The sequence below is a fragment of the Myodes glareolus genome, chromosome 7, assembly GCF_982192425.1.
Source record: "Myodes glareolus chromosome 7, mMyoGla1.1, whole genome shotgun sequence".
In the NCBI taxonomy this organism is placed as follows: domain Eukaryota; kingdom Metazoa; phylum Chordata; class Mammalia; order Rodentia; family Cricetidae; genus Myodes; species Myodes glareolus.
In genome coordinates, this window is record NC_142032.1 from 77,378,844 (window position 1) to 77,397,972 (window position 19,129).

Genomic DNA, 19,129 nt, shown 5'->3' on the forward strand with positions numbered 1-19,129 from the left:
CTCCTGTATTCTGGAACCACAGGTGTGAGAGACTCTACTTTGGCCCAGTGCAGCTTCTTCATTCTCACATGGTCAGGGCTTAGATAAAGGCCTTTCATTTTCTTTTTGTTGTTTTTTGTTTTGTTTTGTTTTGTTTTTCAAGGTAGTTTTCTGCATAGCTTTGGCTGTCCTGGAACTCTTTCTGTAGACCGAAGTGGCCTTGAATTCAGAGATACACCTGCTTCTGCGTTCTGAGTGCTAAGAACAAAGGCATGGGCCTCCACCCTCTGAGGCTTTTATTTTCATGTTAGGAATGCTGAGAAAACTCCTCTCCTCTCTCTCGTGTGTGTGCGTGTATGTGTGCACGTGTGTGTGTGTGTGTGTGTGTGTGTGTGTGTGTGGGTGGGTGTGAGAGAAAGAGAGAGAGAGAGAGAGAGAGAGATGCACTCATGTTACAGCCTGTGTGTGCGTGGATCAGGAGTCTGTTCCTTCCTCCCACCTTTCCTTGGCTTTCGAGGGTTGAATTTAGTTCATCAGACATGCATGTCTGAGCCATCTTGCCAGCCCAGGAGCCTTTTCTTAGTATCTAGAAGACAATGCTGTCTGATAGCCAATGGAGGGGCTGAAATTATTAGATCAAAAGATGCTTGATTGACTTCCTCTCAGGGCCACACCCAGCCTCCCTAAGCTTCTCTCATCTGCTGGTCCCTCTGGATCTCCCATCTCTCAACCAGTCCATGATGATGGGGAGCATGGTACCCTTTTCTCACTCTTCTGGGTCAGTTCAACACTATCCTATCTGACACCCGCAGCTGTGAACTTCAGGTAGAAGGAGCATGGCAGCTATTGGTTACAGTAAAGTCAGTGTCCCTACCTCCTACTGATGGTATAATGTGGGTAGAAGTGGGGCCTTGGCAAAGTGAGGCACATACGTCATCCCTCCTATTGGCTTGTCTGGTGCACTGTCTGCCCTCCTACACACTGGAGGAGCCAATGGTAGGAACAGAACACCATCAGCAGTGAGTCTGGCCACTGCAGAGCAGGGGTGTGCCTGGGGCCCTCGCCAAGGCTCACATCTCTGTTGGAAGGGGCTGAAGACAGGCGGTGGGGGGCTGGGGGAGTTTGTATTATTAGAGGCCTTTCCTACAGCAGAGAGGAAACTGGCCTCATCCTGGTCCTTGATATTCAGAAAGAAAAGAATCTCAAGGAAGCAATTGGATACTGCTTCAAATCAACCAACAAGGCTGACTTCAGGGACTAGCCAAGCACTGTTCCCGGGGCTCAGTCATTCCTGAGAAGGCCAGAGGTGGCATAGGAATGGCTGGGACCCTGCTGGTGTGATTGAAGGCTGAAGGGGCATTCAGGACCCAGAAACTGTTGTGTGACAAAACTTTCCTGGGGAAACACACACCCCACTTACTCACCATCTACTCACCCCAGATAGGCAGCCCAGGAAAGACCAAAGTACCCATATTACCAAAGTCCAACTTGGTTAACCTATGAGTTTCGTCGGGGTTACTTACAGGAATATGGGTGTGAAGTTACTCAGAGGAGCAGAAATGACTCAAAGACATGTGCATTGTCAAAGCCCACTCCAGGTTAGGTGACAGCGCAGAAAGCCGAGAACCAGGGGCACACTGCAGTTAGCAGGCAGCTCAGAGAGTGTCCTGCTCATGTCACTCAGTTGGCCTAAACCTAGTCTCAAGGATCTTCACAGCTTATCTTGTCTGAGAAGGACTCTCAGCAGGTGTCACTTACTCCGGCAGGTAGAGGACTAGTGAATCTGGTCAGATTCAGGGACTTCCTGAAGCTATTTTGTGTTGTCTACCTTCTTAAAGAGCTTCTTCCCTGCAAGATGGAATGCTTAAATCTTGGAGAAAACTATACACAATAGTGGCATAGAGCCTGACATCTATCTATCTATCTATCTATCTATCTATCTATCTATCTATCTATCTATTTATCTAGTATCCTGAGACAGGGTTTTCCTTTGTAATAGCTCTAGTTGTCCTGGGACTCACTTTGTAGACCAGGCTGGCCTGAACTCACAGAGATGTACCTGCCTCTGCTGGAATTAAAGGCATGTGCCACCACCTGACAATTTCTGTAGCTTTCTTGTAGTATAAGAAGGCCCATGGGAGGCAGGCATAGTGGTGCACACCTTTAATCCTAGCACTTAGGAGGCAAGGCAGAGGTAGGCACATCTCTATGAGCTCAAGGCCAGCCTGGTCTACATATCCAGGGTAGCTAGAGCTACATAGTGAGACTCTGGGGGTGGGTTGGGGGAAACAACCTAAAATAAAATAAAAAGTAAATAAAGAATAAAAAAAATAAAAAGGAAGTCCAGGGGAAGCAGCTGTGGTAAGTACATAAAGGGAGGGAATCTCTTCACACAACAGGTGTGTGGTGACACTGTATCACAGGCCTCCACAAGAGCTGTGTCTCTCTGTGTGTGTGCACAGGCACGTGCATGCACACATATGCAACCAGAAGGTTAGGGTGACTTAGGGAAACTGAGCACATCGGCAGCCAAGGGAACAGGTGCTAGATAACTCTCCCTCAGCAGGTAGAGTCGGAGCTGGATCTGGATTGAGTGGTCTTTAGTGTCAGGGACTGTTGTCTTCTGGGAGGTCCCAAGGCCAAGTACTAAGAGTTTGGGTCACGGAGATGAATCAGGACAAGCAGCTCAACACAAGCAGTTTGACCCAGGGGCCAGGCAGACATGGAGACATTCAGTACCCTGGGATGAGGCTGCAGAGTGCGGAGCCCAACATGGCAACTTCTGCCTCAAGTGGGCAGTAAGACCCTGAAAGGGCACGGCTGAGCACAGGCCTAAGGGATGAGGAAGGAGTTCAAGAGAAAGAAAGGGAAGGGTGTTTTGGGCAGAGGGCAGAGCATCCCCGAGGCCTCTGAGCCGAGACAGTGCGTGGCTCAGCATCCCTTCAGTAGATCTTCTGTGGACCCCCGAAAGAACTGATCAGACACAAAGTCGTATCTGTTTATAGGCGTATGTATGCCCTGTCCTCCAATAGAAAGTCAGCAGGAGGGAAAGAAGTTTGCTTTATTCTCGGAGCTCTGGAGGGAAGCCAGGGGAGGCTGAGTAGACGGCATTGAGTCGGCTAAGGCTGTGTGTTATCCTGCAGTCAGTGAGTGTTGGTGGTTCAGCACACAACAGGACCAGGTGTGAGCACGGCACTCAGGAGGCTGACTCTGCCGTGAGGCCCAGACCAAACCACACTACATGGTGTGAGTTTCAGGCCAGCCTGGGTTACAGGCCTAGTCTTAGTAAACAAAACGTGAACGAAAGAGAGAAAAATGGAAAAAAGCAGGGTGTGTGTGGGGGGGGCGAGGGAGGACAGCTGAACCGGGGTGGGGCGTGGGGAGTGGGGACACGATACACGAGTTGGGATTGGACGGGTCGACTAAAGCTGGCGAAGTGAGAGGGGCTGAAAAAATTTGATATTGCCATACAATTAAAAAGGAGCCTGGCCAAGAACAAAGGGTAGACCTTGGGGATGAGGAACCTGGTGATTAGTATATCCCCTCACTTGCAAGCTTTTATCGTGAGACACCGTTGCCCTTTAGTCAGAGCATCCACTTTTCCGTGGGACTTGGGGAGTCTTGCTCCTTGTCTACAATTGATCCTGCTCTTGCCCTTCTCCAGAAAATAAAGTTTAAAAACGCAGTATTTCTAAAAAAAAAAAAAACAAAAACAAAAACAAAACAAAAAAACCCGCAGTATTTCTGAGGAAGGCAGTTCCCCCTTTGCAGAAGAGGGAGTGGACCCAGCCTGCCTCCTCCGACATCCAGCATCAGACGAGCATCCTTTCTGAGCCAGCGGTGGCGAGAATTCGCTACTTCCGTCTATTTCTGGAGGGAAAGCCGGGATGGTGGCAATTACCTAGGGTACGTGATCGAAAAAGCCAAGGAGACTACAGTGAGGCGGGAATAGAGTTTGGGTCTCTGCGGCCGCCGTAGTGGAAGCACTGTGGTCCCCTTGGCAACGGCAAGAAGCAGCGCCAAGCTTCTGGGCGGTGCTGGCGCCTTGGCGGTTCGGACCCAAGGCAGAGTTTACAGATTGGCGCAATCTGTAAACTGCCCGCCGCCTTGAGAGTGTAGGTGCTGTGGCCGCGTGGCCAGAGGGAGCCGGGACCTGGGGACCGCGGAGGGCGTGGCCCAGGTGAAGGGAAGGTGCTGGATCCCGAGACCCCCGCCTGTCCAGCCGCCATCCGTGGGCCTCAAGTTTCCCACTCAGGAAGAGAGAGGAGATTGGGCACCCCGGCCTAAGGGTACTCGGTCTTTGAGCCCAGAATCTTCACTTTTCTGCAGCTCCTGGACGGACTAGTGTTGCCCTGCCCCATGGACGTGAGTCCAGTGCTATGTGCTCTCCTGCCTTTGAGCTCGGACTGGGGAGGGGGCTTTCTTTCTATCCAATACCTTTTAGTTCTGGACCAGAGCTGTGAGACAGTGCCCGGGGTGCACTTTCCGTGAGGTGGCACGTTTTAGGGATTCCTAGCAAGATAGTGTACTAGCAATCAAATTGACAGTAAGCAATACAGGCAGGGGCCTGGGTGCCAGAGAGAGGATGGAGCCTGATTGCAGGGTATGGGTGGAGAAGCTTTGTCTCTGAAATAAGCAGTTGTCGGGAGTCGCTGGTGGAGATGCCAGGGCAGCTGATATGGAAAGAAATGAGTTAGAAGAAGCAGAGCAGTGGTGGCGCACCCCTTTAATCCCAGCACTTGGAGGGAGAGACAGGCGAATCTTTGTGAGTTCGAGACCATCCTGGTCTACAAGAGCTAGTTCCAGGACAGGCTCCAAAACTACAGAGAAACCCTGTCTCGGGAAAAAAAAAGAAAAAAAAAAGAAAAGAAAAGAAAAGAAAGAAAGAGAGAAAGAAAGAAAGAAGGAGAGAGAGAAAGAAAGGAGTTAGAAGAGGGATGAGGGCAGAGAGAGAGATGGGAAGGCCGTCAGATCAGAGCTAGATACAGAATCTTTCAGATCAGAGCTAGATACAAAATCTCTCAGTGCCAGATACAAAAATAATCTGTGCAGGGAAGTGTTCTACAAAGGAGAGCAGTGTTTGCAGATATCTCTAAACTAACAGCAGGTACTTGGTAGTAAGATGAAGATGGCTGGGAATGGCTGAGGGACAGGGCGGAGGGACAGGGCGGAGGTGAGTCAGAGCCCTGTGGACCTCTCACCTAGCTCTCTGCCCCTCCTGGCATCCTGTACAGCTCTTGCCCCACCTCACCCCCCTCCTTCTCTGTGCTTATCCAGACCTCCCCTGGCCCATGGAATCCAGCCCCAGCGGCCATCAGCAACCCTTCCTTGCTGCTCCCCATCCCGGCTATCGTCTTCATCACTGTGGGCGTGTATTTGCTGCTGCTGGGCTTAGTGCTGCTGACCAGGCACTGCCTGCTGGTGAGGAGCCTGGAGGGGAAGGAAGGGACTAGGAACCTGGTGATTAGTATGTCCCCTCACCTGCCATTTAGCCAGCACATCTGTCCTTTTCGTGGGACCAGGAGAGCCTTATCTCCAGTTAGTCCTTCCCTTGCCCCTCTCCAGAAAGTAAAGAGGAAGGTTGTCTGTCCCTGCTCTCCCAGGCTCAGGGCTGCTGCACAGACTGCAGCTCCCCATGCAGGAAGCAGACTGCCTCAGAGAGCCAAGACTGTTTCTGGAACTGCGCAGAAGCCTGCGACTTCCCTCTGCCCAGTCCAGCCCACTACCTGGATGCCTGCTGCCCTCATCCCAGCGAAGCTGTGAGTTCCATTCTTAACCCGTTTTTAACCCTCTGGTCTGGGCATGGTCTGGGCCTTCATTTCTTTGTTCAGCACATTTATTACTGAGCCCCAACCCTAGGCCAGGTACTGAGTCATAGGCAGACAGCTAAAGGCAACATGGCTGCATATCAGATTGTTTCTGGAGATGAATGGTACTTGAAAGAAAAGAAAATAGGATGAGAACTGGAGAAAGATGATTGGTGTGACATGCCCAGTGCATATTCAGGACTTTTTTTTTTTTTTTTTTTTTGAGATAAGGTTTCTCTGTTACTTAGTGCTGGCTGTCCTGGAACTCAATATGTAGACCAGGCTGGCCTTGAACTCACAGAGATCCACCTGCCTCTGCTTCCCAAGTGCTGGGAATAAAGGTGAGAACGACCATACCCAACCTCATAATCAGGACTTCTGAACAAAGAAGTCAAAAGTAAACAGAGTTGTAAGTGAAGTGCTTGTCTGGTGTGGACCAGGACCTCACACTGACCTCAACAAAACGCCTTCTGTTTGTTGATGTTACATTCCAGAGAGCTCACTGCTGTAGGTGCTGTACTGCTTTCACCAGCAACTCTGAGAGATGAGGATTTATTTAAATTTAACATTATTTAAAACTGTAAAATTTAGCTTGCAGCAGGGTCTTGCAGACGAGGCAGGGTCTTGCAGACGAGGCAGGGTCTTGCAGACGAGGCTAGCCTTAAACTCCTGGTCCTCTTGCTTCTGTTTCCTGAGTGCTGAGCCTACAGGTGTGCGCCACAACATTCTGGCTTAACTGTAAAAATTTTCACTTCTGTTTACTTCCTTTTAGTTTAAATTTGTGAGCAGAGTCTGTGTCCAGCGGCCTTTGCGAGAAAGTTGCTTTGGACTTTGTGATGAACCATGCCTCTGTTTCCGTGGTCTGAGTTCCCTTTCCCCAGACCGCTCTGGCTTTTCAGTGTGCTCCTAGGAGGCAGTGTGGTTCTTGCTTTATGCACATCAGCATGTCTCTTGCCCAAGTAAAATTAAATTTCATCTCAGTCATAACACCTCTAGACTTCAGAGCCATGACTCCCTTTGGTTCCGGAGACCTCGCTTCTAGCCAGCAGAAATGGCACGGGACCACAGCCTTCCAAACACATTTGCCTTTTAGAGGTCCTGTTCCCAGCAGGACTTCATGGGTCTAAGATGGTGGAAAGCTTAATTTTATTTCTAAAATGAAATCATATTAATTATTAAGCAGGCTGGATTTTTGCTGGTTTAGTTGTTTTGGTTGACTTTGCTTTTTTGAGATAGGATCTCACTATGTAACCCTGGCTGGCCTCCAGCTCACAGAGATCCTCCTGCCTCTGCCTCCCTAGTGCTGGGATTACAGGTGGGTTTTGTAATAAAAATCTATTTTTATTACTAGAGGTATTGTCTATGAAATACTCAGGTAGAAAGGCAAAGTGGTAGAGCACTCGGCTAGAGTCACAGGAAACAAGGGAGGAGGGTGCAGAGATAGGAGGAGTGGTCTTCTTCCAGGTGCTCTGTGAAGTTGCCTTTGTGTGTGTGTGCTACCCTCATGCCTCACCGTGACTACCGTGCATTCCCACCTCCCTGCAAAGGTGGAGCCCCACCACACAGTCTGCTTCTTTATGACCATTTCAACTACACATCACACTTGGCCATGTGTCCGTGCCTGAACCTGGAGCTATATATGTAATATTCTGCTCTCCTTGCAGAGGAATAAGAGGGCTTAGGGATGCTTGCGGCTTCCCCAGTGTTACACAGAAAAGTCTTGGCTAGCAAATTGCCTCCACAGTTTAAGCTGCAATAGAATCCTCAAGGGAGAAGCTGACCTACAGAAGACAACAATTTTTACATTTGTGGGTTTAAAAATGTTTAGTGTGATCAACCACCTTCTTGGACAGGGACTATTTTGGGCTCAGAGATTAAGACAACAGAGTTCCTGTCCTTGGAGTGATGACCTTTCTTAGCAGGGGGTAACAGACTGAGCTGCAGCAAATTCATAACTTGGATTGACTGTACTTGGTGCAAATCCCTGGCAGATGTTTTGACTTTCAAAATAAATTATGAGGGTTGGTGATATAGTAGAGTTAGGAGAGTGTTTGGCTTGTATGCAGGAGGCACTGGGTTGATTCCCAGCACCACATAAACTAGGCATGGATGCCTTCTGGTTCACAGGCAACGGGCATGCATGTGGTGCACAAACATACATACAGTCAAAATACTCATACACTTGTAATAAAAATCTCAAAAAAAAAAAAAGAAGTTTAAGGTAAAGTTACATAGGAAGTTCAAGGCCAGTATGGGCAAGCTACCCTATCTCAAAAAAATAAATTTGAGGGCTGGAGAGATGGCCCAGCAGATAAGAGCACTGGCTGCTCTTCCAAAGGACCTGGGTTTGATTCCCAGCACCCACATCAGACTCAGAACTGTTTCTGAGTCTATTAGAAAGAAGATAGCTGCTGGCCAGGCCGTGGTGGTGCACACCTTTAATCCCAGCACTCGGGAGGCAGAGGCAGGCGGATCGCTGTGAGTTCAAGATCAACCTGGTCTACAAGAGCTAGTTCCAGGACAGGCTCCAAAGCTACAGAGAAACCCTGTCTCGAAAAACTAAAAAAAAAAAAAAAAAAAAAAAAAGCTGCTCACCGTCACTCTGAAGCCCTGAAGCCACTGCTGGGCCTGGAACTTGCTGTACAGAGGCCCAAGGGATCCAAAACCCTCGTCTATACTCCACACTCCACACTCTTGCAAGTGGTGCTCAGACACCCGTGTAACCATAACAACCAAAATATGTTGAAATATATTATTTTTGTTCTTTTTTTTTTTTTTTGAGACAGAGTCTGTCCTGGAACTCGCTCTACAGGCCAGGTTGGCCTTGAACTCACAGAGATCTGCCTGCCTCTCCCTCAAGAGTGCTGGGATTAAAGGTGTACGCCACCACCGGCCCGAGTGATCATTATAATAAGTAGGGTCAGGCTTGGTGGTGTGTACCTTTAATCCTGGCCTCCAGAGGCAGAGGTGAGTGCCAATTCAAGGCCAGTCTGGTTTGCACAGCAAGTTCCAGGCCAGCTATGGCTTCATAGTGAGGGTAAGCAGCTATCTTCTTTCAGATCGTCTGCTTCTGCTTCCCCAGACTGACAGAAGGTAGGCTTCTGGGTGGGTTAGGGGTAAAGGAGACCTAGGCTCTGAGAACACCTATCTTAAGGAGATACAGGATGCTTCGTGGTCCTGACACTGTCTCCTTCCCTATCTGTCCACATGGAGTGACAGGTCAGGGATCCAGTTTCTCAGGAAAAGTGATGAGCTGAGGCTGACTAGAAGAAGACAGAGCCTCCCACCTGTTGGTGCAGGGCTTCAGAATCTCGTGGACCTGTGAGAAGACAGGGTTTCCCACCTGTTGGTGCAGGGCTTCAGAATCTCGTGGACCTGTGAGAAGACAGGGTTTCCCACCTGTTGGTGCAGGGCTTCAGAATCTCGTGGACCTGTGAGAAGACAGGGTTTCTCACCTGTTGGTGCAGGGCTTCAGAACCTTGTACACATGAGAAACTGGTCCTGTCCGGTTCCTGCTGGATCCAGAAAGAGATGTAGAGTGACCAAGGGGAGGCCAAGCTTGTCCTGTCCTTGATAAGTCTTTCCCCCAAGTATATTGAAGTGCCTCTGTTCTCTGGATTCCTTATGGTAACAATGACAGCCAAAAAGGTTACAGAGCCTGTCTGTTCGGCCAGTGTAGACACTGAGGCTCATAGAAGATTGGGTGACTCCCTCGCCTGGGGTCAGATGTGCCAGCCAGACCACAAACCTGAGGTTTTCTTCCTCTCTGTAGGAGAGACCTGCTTTCTGAGCGATGGAGCCTTCATTTCTTCCCTCCCTCATGTGTACAGTACACATGGAGACACTATGTGGGGCTTTGTGCTGACCCTGGGGGCTCAGCAAAAGTAAGCCAGACCATCTATCTCCCTGTGCTCCCAGGGCTCACATTGTGGTGAAGGGCAGAGATAGATGAGCTGACAGTTCTAGGCTCAGAAGGGAGTGACGTGCAGCTAAGTGATCAGAAACAAGCGGGACCTCACACGTCAGGCCTCCAGGCCTCTTGCTCACTCGTGGGTCTGGGGCAGGATTCTAGTCTGTACTTTTTAACAAGCTCCTGTAATTCGGATGCATGTTAGAGTTAAGAACTACAGCTAAAGCAGGGCATTTTAGCACATGCCTTTGATAGAAGCAGGTGGATCTCTGTGAGTTCAAGGACAGCCTGGGCTACAGAGAGTGGGGAAGAACAAATAACCCGCAGAGGGAAACCAGACCTGCCACGGCAGGTGTGGCTCCCTTCACCGAGCGCTCACCAAGGATCTCATTTCGGTCCACCGGCACTCTGAAAAGTCAGTGTGATATCTGTCTCAGAAACGAAGAAACTGAGGCTCGGAACATAATTTAACCAGGCAGAATTCACACCTAGGTCTTACTATTCTAGTGTGTGAGCACCAACTAGCCAGTAAAATGTCCGGCCCTCCTGAAGTCCAAAAGGTAAACCCCACCCAAGAACACAGGGGTTAACAGGCTGCAGTCATTAATGTACTTAAAACAGCAGAGGTCTTCCAGGGCCCATTACTCGTGAGAGTCAAGAAATCCATTAGTCAGTTATTAATGGCTGGACTAAACCCTTCTGTGAACAGAGCCAAAAGACGCTTTTAATACCCTCTTTCCTGAGGTAAGGGCAGTGAAGTGCTCTGGCCAGTGGCTGTGTACACAGGGTGGTGGTGCGGTCCACTAGAAACCCACAGACCCCACTTCATCCCCAGAGATGCCCAAAGCATGCTTCACACAAAGAAGCCGCTTCTCTTTCCCTTCCACCAGTCCGCCGACAGCCTTTGCCCCCTGTTGACAGTAACAGGCCAGTTTAGACCCCTTCCCCTGGGCTGGCTGGTCTCCCCCCTTGCTGGAGCCTCTCCTGACAGCTGATCTCTCTGGTCATCTGACACAGTACCCCGAAACTTCAGCTGTTGGAAAGGTCATTTCCCTATTCCTGGCTTGGCCCAGTTTCTGATGCAACTGTGGCTGTCACTAGCTTTGCTCGTGGCCTCAAGGAGCCGGCTAGCCTTCTGTCACACAGCCACCCAGGGTGTGTCCACGCCAGTACCTTGGCCTGCCTCCCATCCATGCCTGGGGCAGTTGCAGATCATCCCAGTCCCAGGCCAGAGGAGCTAGGGTTGGCGTGTTGAATGTCCCTTCCTATCTCTCAGGACATTATGTTCATGAGACAGACATCTCTCCTGGAGTTGAGAGGCCCTCTTCTGCCTTTCTCTAAAGAAGGCAAAGTGATATGCTTAGCTTAGTTCATACATTCAGCATTTATCTGTGGCTCCAACACCTGCTGAGCGTGTCTTCACCCTAAGTAGAGAACATGATACCAACTGTCCTTGCCTTTGAAGCCTTAGAATGAAGCCAACATTCCTGGCCTTGGGAAAATAGGCACAGGGAATCCCAGGCCCGGGGAAACCAACTCCAGTTCAAGCCAGTTTCTCTCTCTGGTGGTGTTCTTTTGGGCAAATCACTATGCATTTCCATTTCGTTTTTTTTATATATTTATTTATTATGTATACAATATTCTGTCTACGTGCAGGCCTGAAAAGGGCACCAGGCCTCATTACAGATGGTTGTGAGCCACCATGTGGTTGCTGGGAATTGAACTCAGAACCTTTGGAAGAGCAGGCAATGCTCTTAACTGCTGAGCCATCTCTCCAGCCCCTCCATTTCGTTTTGTAAAAAGTTCCCTTCCCCATTCAGGGTGGTTCAAAAGTAGAGTGTTTGCCTAATGTTCATGAGGTCCTAGTTTCTATGCATTGAGGGAAAAAAGCCTTTTTTTTTCTTTATTTTATTTTATTTTATTTTATCTATGAGTGGTTTGCCTGAGGAAAACCATACACCATGTGTGGCTAAGGACATCAAAAGGTGTCACAGCCCCTGGAATTTGGGATCTGGAGCTACAATGACTCCGAGCCACTATGTAGGTGTTAGAAACTGAACTCAGATCCTCTGGAAGAGGGAAATTGCTCTTAACTGCTGAACCATTGCTTCAACCCCTCGTTTTATTTTTGTTTGTTTGTCTTGTTTGTCATTTAGAGATAATTCGTGTAGCTCAGGCTGACTTGAATTTCTCCTGCCTTCTCCTGCTCCAAGTGCTGGGATTACAGGCTGAAGTCATGATACCTGGCTTAAAAAGTTGGGTTTATTTATTTATTTATTGAGACAGGGGCTCTCTGTGTCACTTTTTCTCAGTCTGTGGGTTACAACCCCTTCATGATCACGCAGTCCTTTCCCAGAGGGCTCCTAAGACCATCGGAAAACATGAATGTTGATATCACAATTCATAACAGTGGCAAATTAGTTATGAAGTAGCAACAAAAATAACTTTATGGCTGAGGGTCACCATAACATGAGGAACTAACTGTATTAAAGGGTCGCAGCATTAGTCAGGTTGAGAGCCACTGCTGTTATGTAGCCCTGGCTGCCCTGGAACTCAAGATGTAGATCAGGCTAGCCTCAAACTCACAGAGATCCACCTGCTTTAAGCACTAGGAAGTAAATGAGTTCCATTATGGCAGGCCACATAGTGAAACTCTGTCTCAAAACAAAGGCCAACAGAAACCCCAAGTACTTGGTAGGTGGAAGCAGGAGGACTGTCAGGATTTTGAGGCCAGCCTAGGTGTCATAGTTCCAGATTAGCGTGAGCTATACAGTGAGAACCTGTCTCACAAAGGAACGAAGGAGGGAAGACATCTTGCAGTTTGGTTTGATGCCAGCAAAGAAGTCCAAAGCCAGAAGTTACCTTCGTGAGGATCGAAATGTGCTCTCCATGTCCTGGCTTCCTCTGGGTTGCACAGGGCTTAGAGCAGAGCAGAGCTGACCCCCAAATTCTAGTCAGACTTAAAAGCCAGTTCTTCACTGCTCTGCTCTCCTCCCCTGAGCACTGGAACTTGGAGGCTACTGGAGTAGGCTAGTGTGCTACCGTGTGTGTCACTGCTGAATTCTCAGCGTGGAGAATTGCTTTGTTTCCAGAGAAGGTGGATGGAATCCTGTGTTCCCCTGGGCAGAGGGACCTCCTAAGTTCCTCTGATCCTTTCTCCAGTTGGAGGAAAGCAGACCCAAGTCCTGGTGCTGCTTCACCTACCCTCCTCTTCTCCCTCAGGGTTGGGCTCCTCGATGTCCTCAATGCTGTCCCTTGTGCGACTGTGCCTGCGCCTGCCAGCTTCCGGACTGCCAGAGCCTCAACTGCCTCTGTTTCGAGATCAAGCTCAGATGAAGGATGGGAATGGGGGGCTTGTTCTTTGGGGAGTGGCCAGCCCCGAGGGCCCCCTCTAAAATGGCCCTCAGGACACCCCTGCTAGGCCACTGGAACCACAGCTGGCAGGTCCAGCCTAACCTGGGAGCCTTGAGTGGAGGGCCTGGTTCCCTGCAGGATAGGATTCTGAGAGCCCTTGGACAGCTGAATTCAGCTCCTTCGGAGGGCTGCAAGGAAAAGGGGCTGGTGTTCGGGCCAGTGCCCCTACCCCTCACCCCCTCCATCCCTGGTAAACTATATTCGTGAAGGTGAGGATGCAGGACATCGCTCACCCAGGCAACCGTATGAGAGGGCTCTGCCAACCTGGAATATCAAGATATAGGGATAGCCAGTCGCAGCCTGCCTATAGACTCCCAGTTATTTTAGGAGGTGAGTATCCTGCCTGTATTTGCTCTTCTTAAAAAAAGAAAAAAAGGAAAAAAAAAAAAGATACAGCCACTAGCAGGCCCAGAGTAAGAGGAGGGGACCTAAGGAGTCAGTGGGAGGCAACAACCAGACACCCCAGCCACCTTCCGACTTCTTGCTCTGCCTTATAGATCCCAGACCGGAGACTGATTTCTCTTCACCGCTCTGTTTTCAAGGAAGAGGTTCTTCTAAAGACCGGTGAGTGGGCAGGGGCACCTCCTCCCCTCCAGGCAAACCAAAGCCTCCTTTTTCTTTCCCGACTCAGGGGCCCCACGCTGGAATGAATGTCAGGAGCCTCAGGTTTCCCTAAATATAGGTCCCTGCCGCGGGATTCGTGGTGGGGAAAGGGCAGGGGTTACCGGGCAGGGACACTGGTGCGGGTGTCTGTAGGGGAGGGGTGGAGGATAGGCGCTGCCTTATAACCCAGCCCAGGGCCGCCGGGCTCACTCGCTGCTGACCAGGCTCTGCCGGCTTCTTTCACAGCGCCACAGGTGGGCCGCTCGCCAGATCCCAGGGTAGGGATGGGGGTTGCAGATTGGGGCCTGAGGGAACTGGATGCCCTGAGAGTAAGTGGGTGGCAGAGAGCTCGGAGACGGATTTTTATTTTGAAGAAGAAAATCAGGTTCGGGGAAGACGAGTCTGGCTTGAGCCAGCACCTGTCGATCATTTCCTCAAAGATGGTGTTTAGCTGTCGCGGGAGGTGACTCCCGCCAATCTGCTAGTTTAGCCCGGACCAGGCTAGGCCACTCTTTCGCGAGGTGGCTTGCGCGGCGGTCCGAGGAGGCTTTGCCTGCGTACCCCGCTAGCTAAGTCGCCCTCTCCCGCTCCTTGTGGGGGTGCTCCGGCCTGGGAGGGGCGGGCTGCGCCCCGTAGCCATACGAGGCCGGCAGGCGCGGAATCTCTGGGTTCTTTGCAGTGACGTCAGGCTGCTACTGCGCAGGTCTGAAGCCAGGGGTCTAGAAGGGGAGGCCAGCCACCATCTCCCTCTGACACCCCCACCCCTTCGCCAGCCCACATTCCGGCTGAGTCACGACGCTCGCGCGCGCGCCGGGCAGAAGCTGGGGGAGGGTGACCGGCGGGATGTGGCTCGAGTCACGTCCTAGCGGAGCGGAGGAGGGATCGGGTTCTGACCGCTCGTCTCCTCCCCAGCGCCGCCTCCTATCGTTGCATCTTGAGGCGGTGCCGTGCACAGTGCCTGCCTGCAATTGGATACTTAGTGTCCCATCTAGGAAAAAAACCCGCAGAGGGCGGAGCGGCGCCTTTAAATGTCCAGGGCCCCGCCCCTCGTCGTCACCCCCTTCCCCCTCAGCTCAATAGGCTGCGTTCTTTTGGAACGCACGCAGTTCGGGGTTCTGGTGACTCTGTCCGCGTTCGCTCCTCCGGTCTTTTGCTCACCCACCGCCGTACCCGGCAGATCCACCCCCTCCTGTGCCAGGTGAGCGCCATTTGACACGTGCGCGGGGAAGGGACCTTGGGGTAGGATCCTGGGCCGGTGGCGGGCAAAGCAGCCTCGCGGAGCCTCCATCCCCACGGCCCCTCGCTTCTCCTTTCTCTACCTCCACGCTCGCCCCCAGCCCAGCTTCTGCTCTTCAGCCTGCGCCCTGAGAGCGCGCTGCGCCACGCAGCAGCCCCGTGCGCTGAGTCATGGCGGGGGAGGAAGCAAGATGATAAGGAAAACTAGACCCCCTTATTTTATTTTTGCAAGGACTCCCCCCTATGCAAACATTAGGGTCCCATTGCCAGTTCGAGGATCCCAAGAAGCGATGGGTGTGGGAAGGTCAGCTCGTATAACTGCGTCAGGGTTCCTCGATGAGGTGGGGGAGTTTGCTTCGTTTCGGGGAGCCCCTGTGGAGGAGGGGAAACAACTCGCTGCCTCGCTCCGTGGCCCATTAACACCTCGCTATCTTTTCTTATCTTGTGACCTTGATTCTGAGCCTGGAACTGCTGCCGACGCCTACTCGGGAGCACTTTTCAGGGAAGGGGTGGGGCACGTGTCTCACTTCTACCCTTTCCCCTTGGGCAGTGTGGAGGCAAAGCTTCCTTTCCACCTGAGCTCCATACCCCTTTCTCTGTTTTTGATTGCCCTGTATTTTTCCTAATATCCTTTTCCTAACACCCCCCCACACCAGGAGGGAGAAGCCTGACCTTGGGGTGTCCTTGAAGCCTGGGCCAGACTTGGGTAGATTACTACAAGGGACGCCCCACCTCAGTCAGAAAATCTGGGTTCTGTCTCCTCTCTTTGGTGTGTGACTTCAAACACAAATGATTTCTTTCTTGGGCTTTCTCAGATAATAGTATTGGGCTCTCTGCCCTATATGATCCTTATATTCTAAAATACTCCCGGTTCAATTTTGTTTCTAGGCAAGGTGACCCATGGCAACGCGCAAGCCAGATGGGTCCAGCTTCAACATGACCCGTCTGTCCCTGGCTCTGGCTTTTTCCATTCCCCCAGTTGTCAGTGAGCAACCCCACTCTGAGCTGGGCAACACCCAGCAACAGACAGAGTTAGGAAAGGTACAGGAAGAGGCAGGTCTAGTATAGGGAAGTTGGGTGTACGGGAGAGCTCTGGGACAGGAAGTAGCCCAGGACCCTCAGGGAGTGGGGCAGGGGAGGTGGGACTACTTCCCTGGCCTCCAGGGAAGGAGTCCTCATTTACTCGGGAGACTATAGGATGGCCCAACTAACCACTTGTCCCTGTCTGTCTCCTTCCCTCAGGAACGTGCTGCCACTGGCACCATGCCCTACCCATACCCAGCACTAACCCCGGAGCAGAAGAAGGAGCTGTCTGACATCGCTCACCGAATTGTGGCTCCGGGCAAGGGCATCCTGGCTGCAGATGAGTCCACTGGTGCGGTAGAGGCAGGAGAAACAGGGGAGGGGCGGGGGACCCGGGGTTGGAGGTGGCAGGCTGATCCCCTTATCCTTCTGCACAATCCTCCCTTCAGGAAGCATTGCTAAGCGGCTGCAGTCCATTGGCACTGAGAACACTGAAGAGAACAGGCGCTTCTACCGCCAGCTGCTGCTAACTGCTGATGACCGTGTGAACCCCTGCATTGGGGGGGTGATCCTCTTCCACGAAACACTCTACCAGAAGGCGGATGATGGTCGTCCCTTCCCCCAAGTTATCAAGTCCAAGGGCGGTGTTGTGGGCATTAAGGTAAAGGCCCTGGAGGTGTAAGATTAGAGATAGATCTGGGGAAGCGGATTAATAGGGCAGGGATTGGGTGCTGGGATTGGGTCTAGAGATTTAGGTATGGTTTGCTCCAGACTTAAGGTGGAACCCAGGTCCTTTTGCATGCTAGGCAAGTGCTCTGTCTCTGAACTCTACAGCCCCCTATGGTTCTAAGGTGTTTACTTGTTTATAAGTAAGATTTTCCTTATTTACAGCTAAAAAAAAGTCAAAGTGCAAAGCAGTGAAACGGTTTGCTTAGTGAGAGGTAGCGCCAGCTCCTCTAGTTAATGTCCTCTCAAATAATACGTGTATCTTTCTTCATGGGTCTCAGTAAAAAAAATATTTGTAGGCCCTGAGAGGCTGCAGTGAGGGATGGAGCTGACTGGATAGAGGAAAGGATGGTAGAGCTGAATTTCTGCCCTGTATCCTGCAGGTAGATAAAGGTGTGGTACCCCTGGCAGGAACCAATGGTGAGACCACCACCCAAGGTGAGAGTGCTCTGCCTCCTTCCCTTCCTCACCAGCTCACCAGGGTCCCAGAGTGGAATCATGACTCTGCCTCTCTTCGCTTTGCTTCCTCTTAAGGGCTGGATGGGCTGTCAGAACGCTGTGCCCAGTATAAGAAGGATGGAGCTGACTTTGCCAAATGGCGCTGTGTGCTCAAGATTGGGGAGCATACTCCTTCAGCCCTTGCCATCATGGAAAATGCCAATGTTCTGGCCCGTTATGCCAGCATCTGCCAGCAGGTGGGACTGAACGACTGGGCCACAGTAGACCACTTCCTACGCCATTTGGTTCCAGTGCAGGCTAGCTTTCTGTCCATCTGCCAGGACATCTCCCTCCCCCTAAGCAACTGTTCTCAATACCAAACAAGTGGAGGCCACTCTGCAAAGCAGTGGTGGGAACAGGGGGTGTATGGGCAAATCTGAGGAGATTGTTCCTGGTAATCTGCCGAGGCCTTTGAAGCCTTGATTCACTATTATCATCAAGATAACATCTTGGCTAATGGGATGGAGATTAGTAGGTGGGGTTGCCAGGTTCCTAGTCAAGAGAACTCACTACCCTGTCCCTCCCCACAGAATGGCATTGTACCCATTGTGGAGCCTGAAATCCTCCCTGATGGGGACCATGACTTAAAGCGCTGCCAGTATGTAACTGAGAAGGTAGGTTGCCTATCTCTGTGGCCAGGGGAGTGTGGGCTGGGTCCCACTCACACACGGGTGACCCTGTCCTTCACCTCACACCCTGCCCTGCTCCAGGTACTGGCTGCTGTGTACAAGGCTCTGAGTGACCACCATGTCTATCTGGAAGGCACACTGCTGAAGCCCAACATGGTCACCCCAGGCCATGCTTGTACCCAGAAATATTCCAATGAGGAGATTGCCATGGCAACTGTCACAGCTCTGCGTCGCACAGTGCCCCCTGCTGTCACTGGTGAGGCCCACTCCCTCATCTTGGCTCGGTGAAGTGGGTGGCTGCACCATCACATTTGACTCCTTTCCAGGGTAGCTTCTGGCAGCTCCTCCCTGCCCTGCACCTCTAGTGAAAGCCACCCCTTTCCTTCTGCCCTTGGTCTCCAGGGGTCACTTTCCTGTCTGGAGGGCAGAGCGAGGAAGAGGCGTCCATCAACCTCAATGCCATCAACAAGTGCCCACTGCTGAAGCCATGGGCCTTGACTTTCTCTTATGGCCGAGCCCTGCAGGCCTCTGCTCTGAAGGCCTGGGGCGGGAAGAAGGAGAACCTGAAGGCTGCTCAGGAGGAATACATCAAGCGAGCCCTGGTAAGTCAGTGTGAAGGTGGGAGCAGGTGCCTGGGCATGTGGGGTGGGGGGGCACTCAGAAGAACTCACCTGGTTTCTCTTCCATTTTAGGCCAACAGCCTTGCTTGTCAAGGGAAGTACACCCCAAGTGGTCAGTCTGGAGCCGCAGCCAGCGAATCTCTCTTCATCTCTAACCATGCCTACTAAGCTGAGGTGATCTAAGGCTGCCCCATCAACACTCCAGGCCCCCGCCTACCCACTTGCTTTTGAAGAGGGGGCCTTCAGGCTTTCCCATCACTCTTGCTGCCCTCGTGACTGGTGTGGTGTTGTCTGCGAATGCTAATTCTGCCATCCCTTCCAGCCCACTGCCAATAAACAACTATTTAAGGGGGAGTCTGTTGTCCATGTCTTGTAGGGTATAGGGGAAGCTAAGGAGGTAGCAAAGTTTAGGAAAGAGCCTTATTTTGGGTTCCTCCTTCCTGTGCCGTTAAAAGGATGGAGTAGGGCTTTGTTGGTCTATGTGTGTTTGGGTGAGGGTTTTGAGAAAGATTACTGTGATGTGTGGTGACCCCTTCTAATTGAAGGTGACTGATTTGCTCACCTTCTGAGTGCTGGGTTTATAAGCATAGGGCACAGTGCCCAGTTTAAGCCATACTGGGATCCAATCCAGGGTTCATCAATACTAGGCAAGGACTTGACCTCTGCTCTATATCCCTAGCCCTC

General features: G+C 51.3%; 2 protein-coding genes across 4 annotated transcripts; both read left to right on the top strand.

The window, feature by feature from the left end:
• The first annotated feature begins 3,989 nt into the window (after positions 1 to 3,989).
• LOC125413503 (uncharacterized) lies at positions 3,990 to 13,676 on the top strand. The gene is made up of 5 exons (XM_048454922.3): positions 3,990 to 4,344; positions 5,257 to 5,400; positions 5,583 to 5,738; positions 12,919 to 13,440; positions 13,608 to 13,676. The coding sequence occupies exons 1-4, from the start codon at positions 4,339 to 4,341 to the stop codon at positions 13,030 to 13,032; spliced, it is 420 nt and encodes a 139-aa protein (XP_048310879.3). The 5' UTR covers positions 3,990 to 4,338; the 3' UTR covers positions 13,033 to 13,440; positions 13,608 to 13,676.
• Positions 13,677 to 13,830: 154 nt separating this feature from the next.
• Positions 13,831 to 18,799, top strand: Aldoa (aldolase, fructose-bisphosphate A). Of its 3 annotated transcripts, none has more exons than XM_087908439.1 (9): positions 13,831 to 13,967; positions 16,192 to 16,324; positions 16,422 to 16,633; positions 17,082 to 17,136; positions 17,233 to 17,393; positions 17,727 to 17,810; positions 17,907 to 18,081; positions 18,228 to 18,427; positions 18,518 to 18,799. In XM_087908439.1, the coding sequence occupies exons 2-9, from the start codon at positions 16,213 to 16,215 to the stop codon at positions 18,611 to 18,613; spliced, it is 1,095 nt and encodes a 364-aa protein (XP_087764565.1). In that variant the 5' UTR covers positions 13,831 to 13,967; positions 16,192 to 16,212; the 3' UTR covers positions 18,614 to 18,799. The 3 variants fall into 3 exon arrangements, with proteins under 3 accessions (XP_087764565.1, XP_087764564.1, XP_087764563.1); XM_087908438.1 differs by lacking the exon at positions 13,831 to 13,967 and adding an exon at positions 14,752 to 14,911; XM_087908437.1 differs by lacking the exon at positions 13,831 to 13,967 and adding an exon at positions 15,838 to 15,990.
• The last annotated feature ends 330 nt before the right edge of the window (positions 18,800 to 19,129 follow it).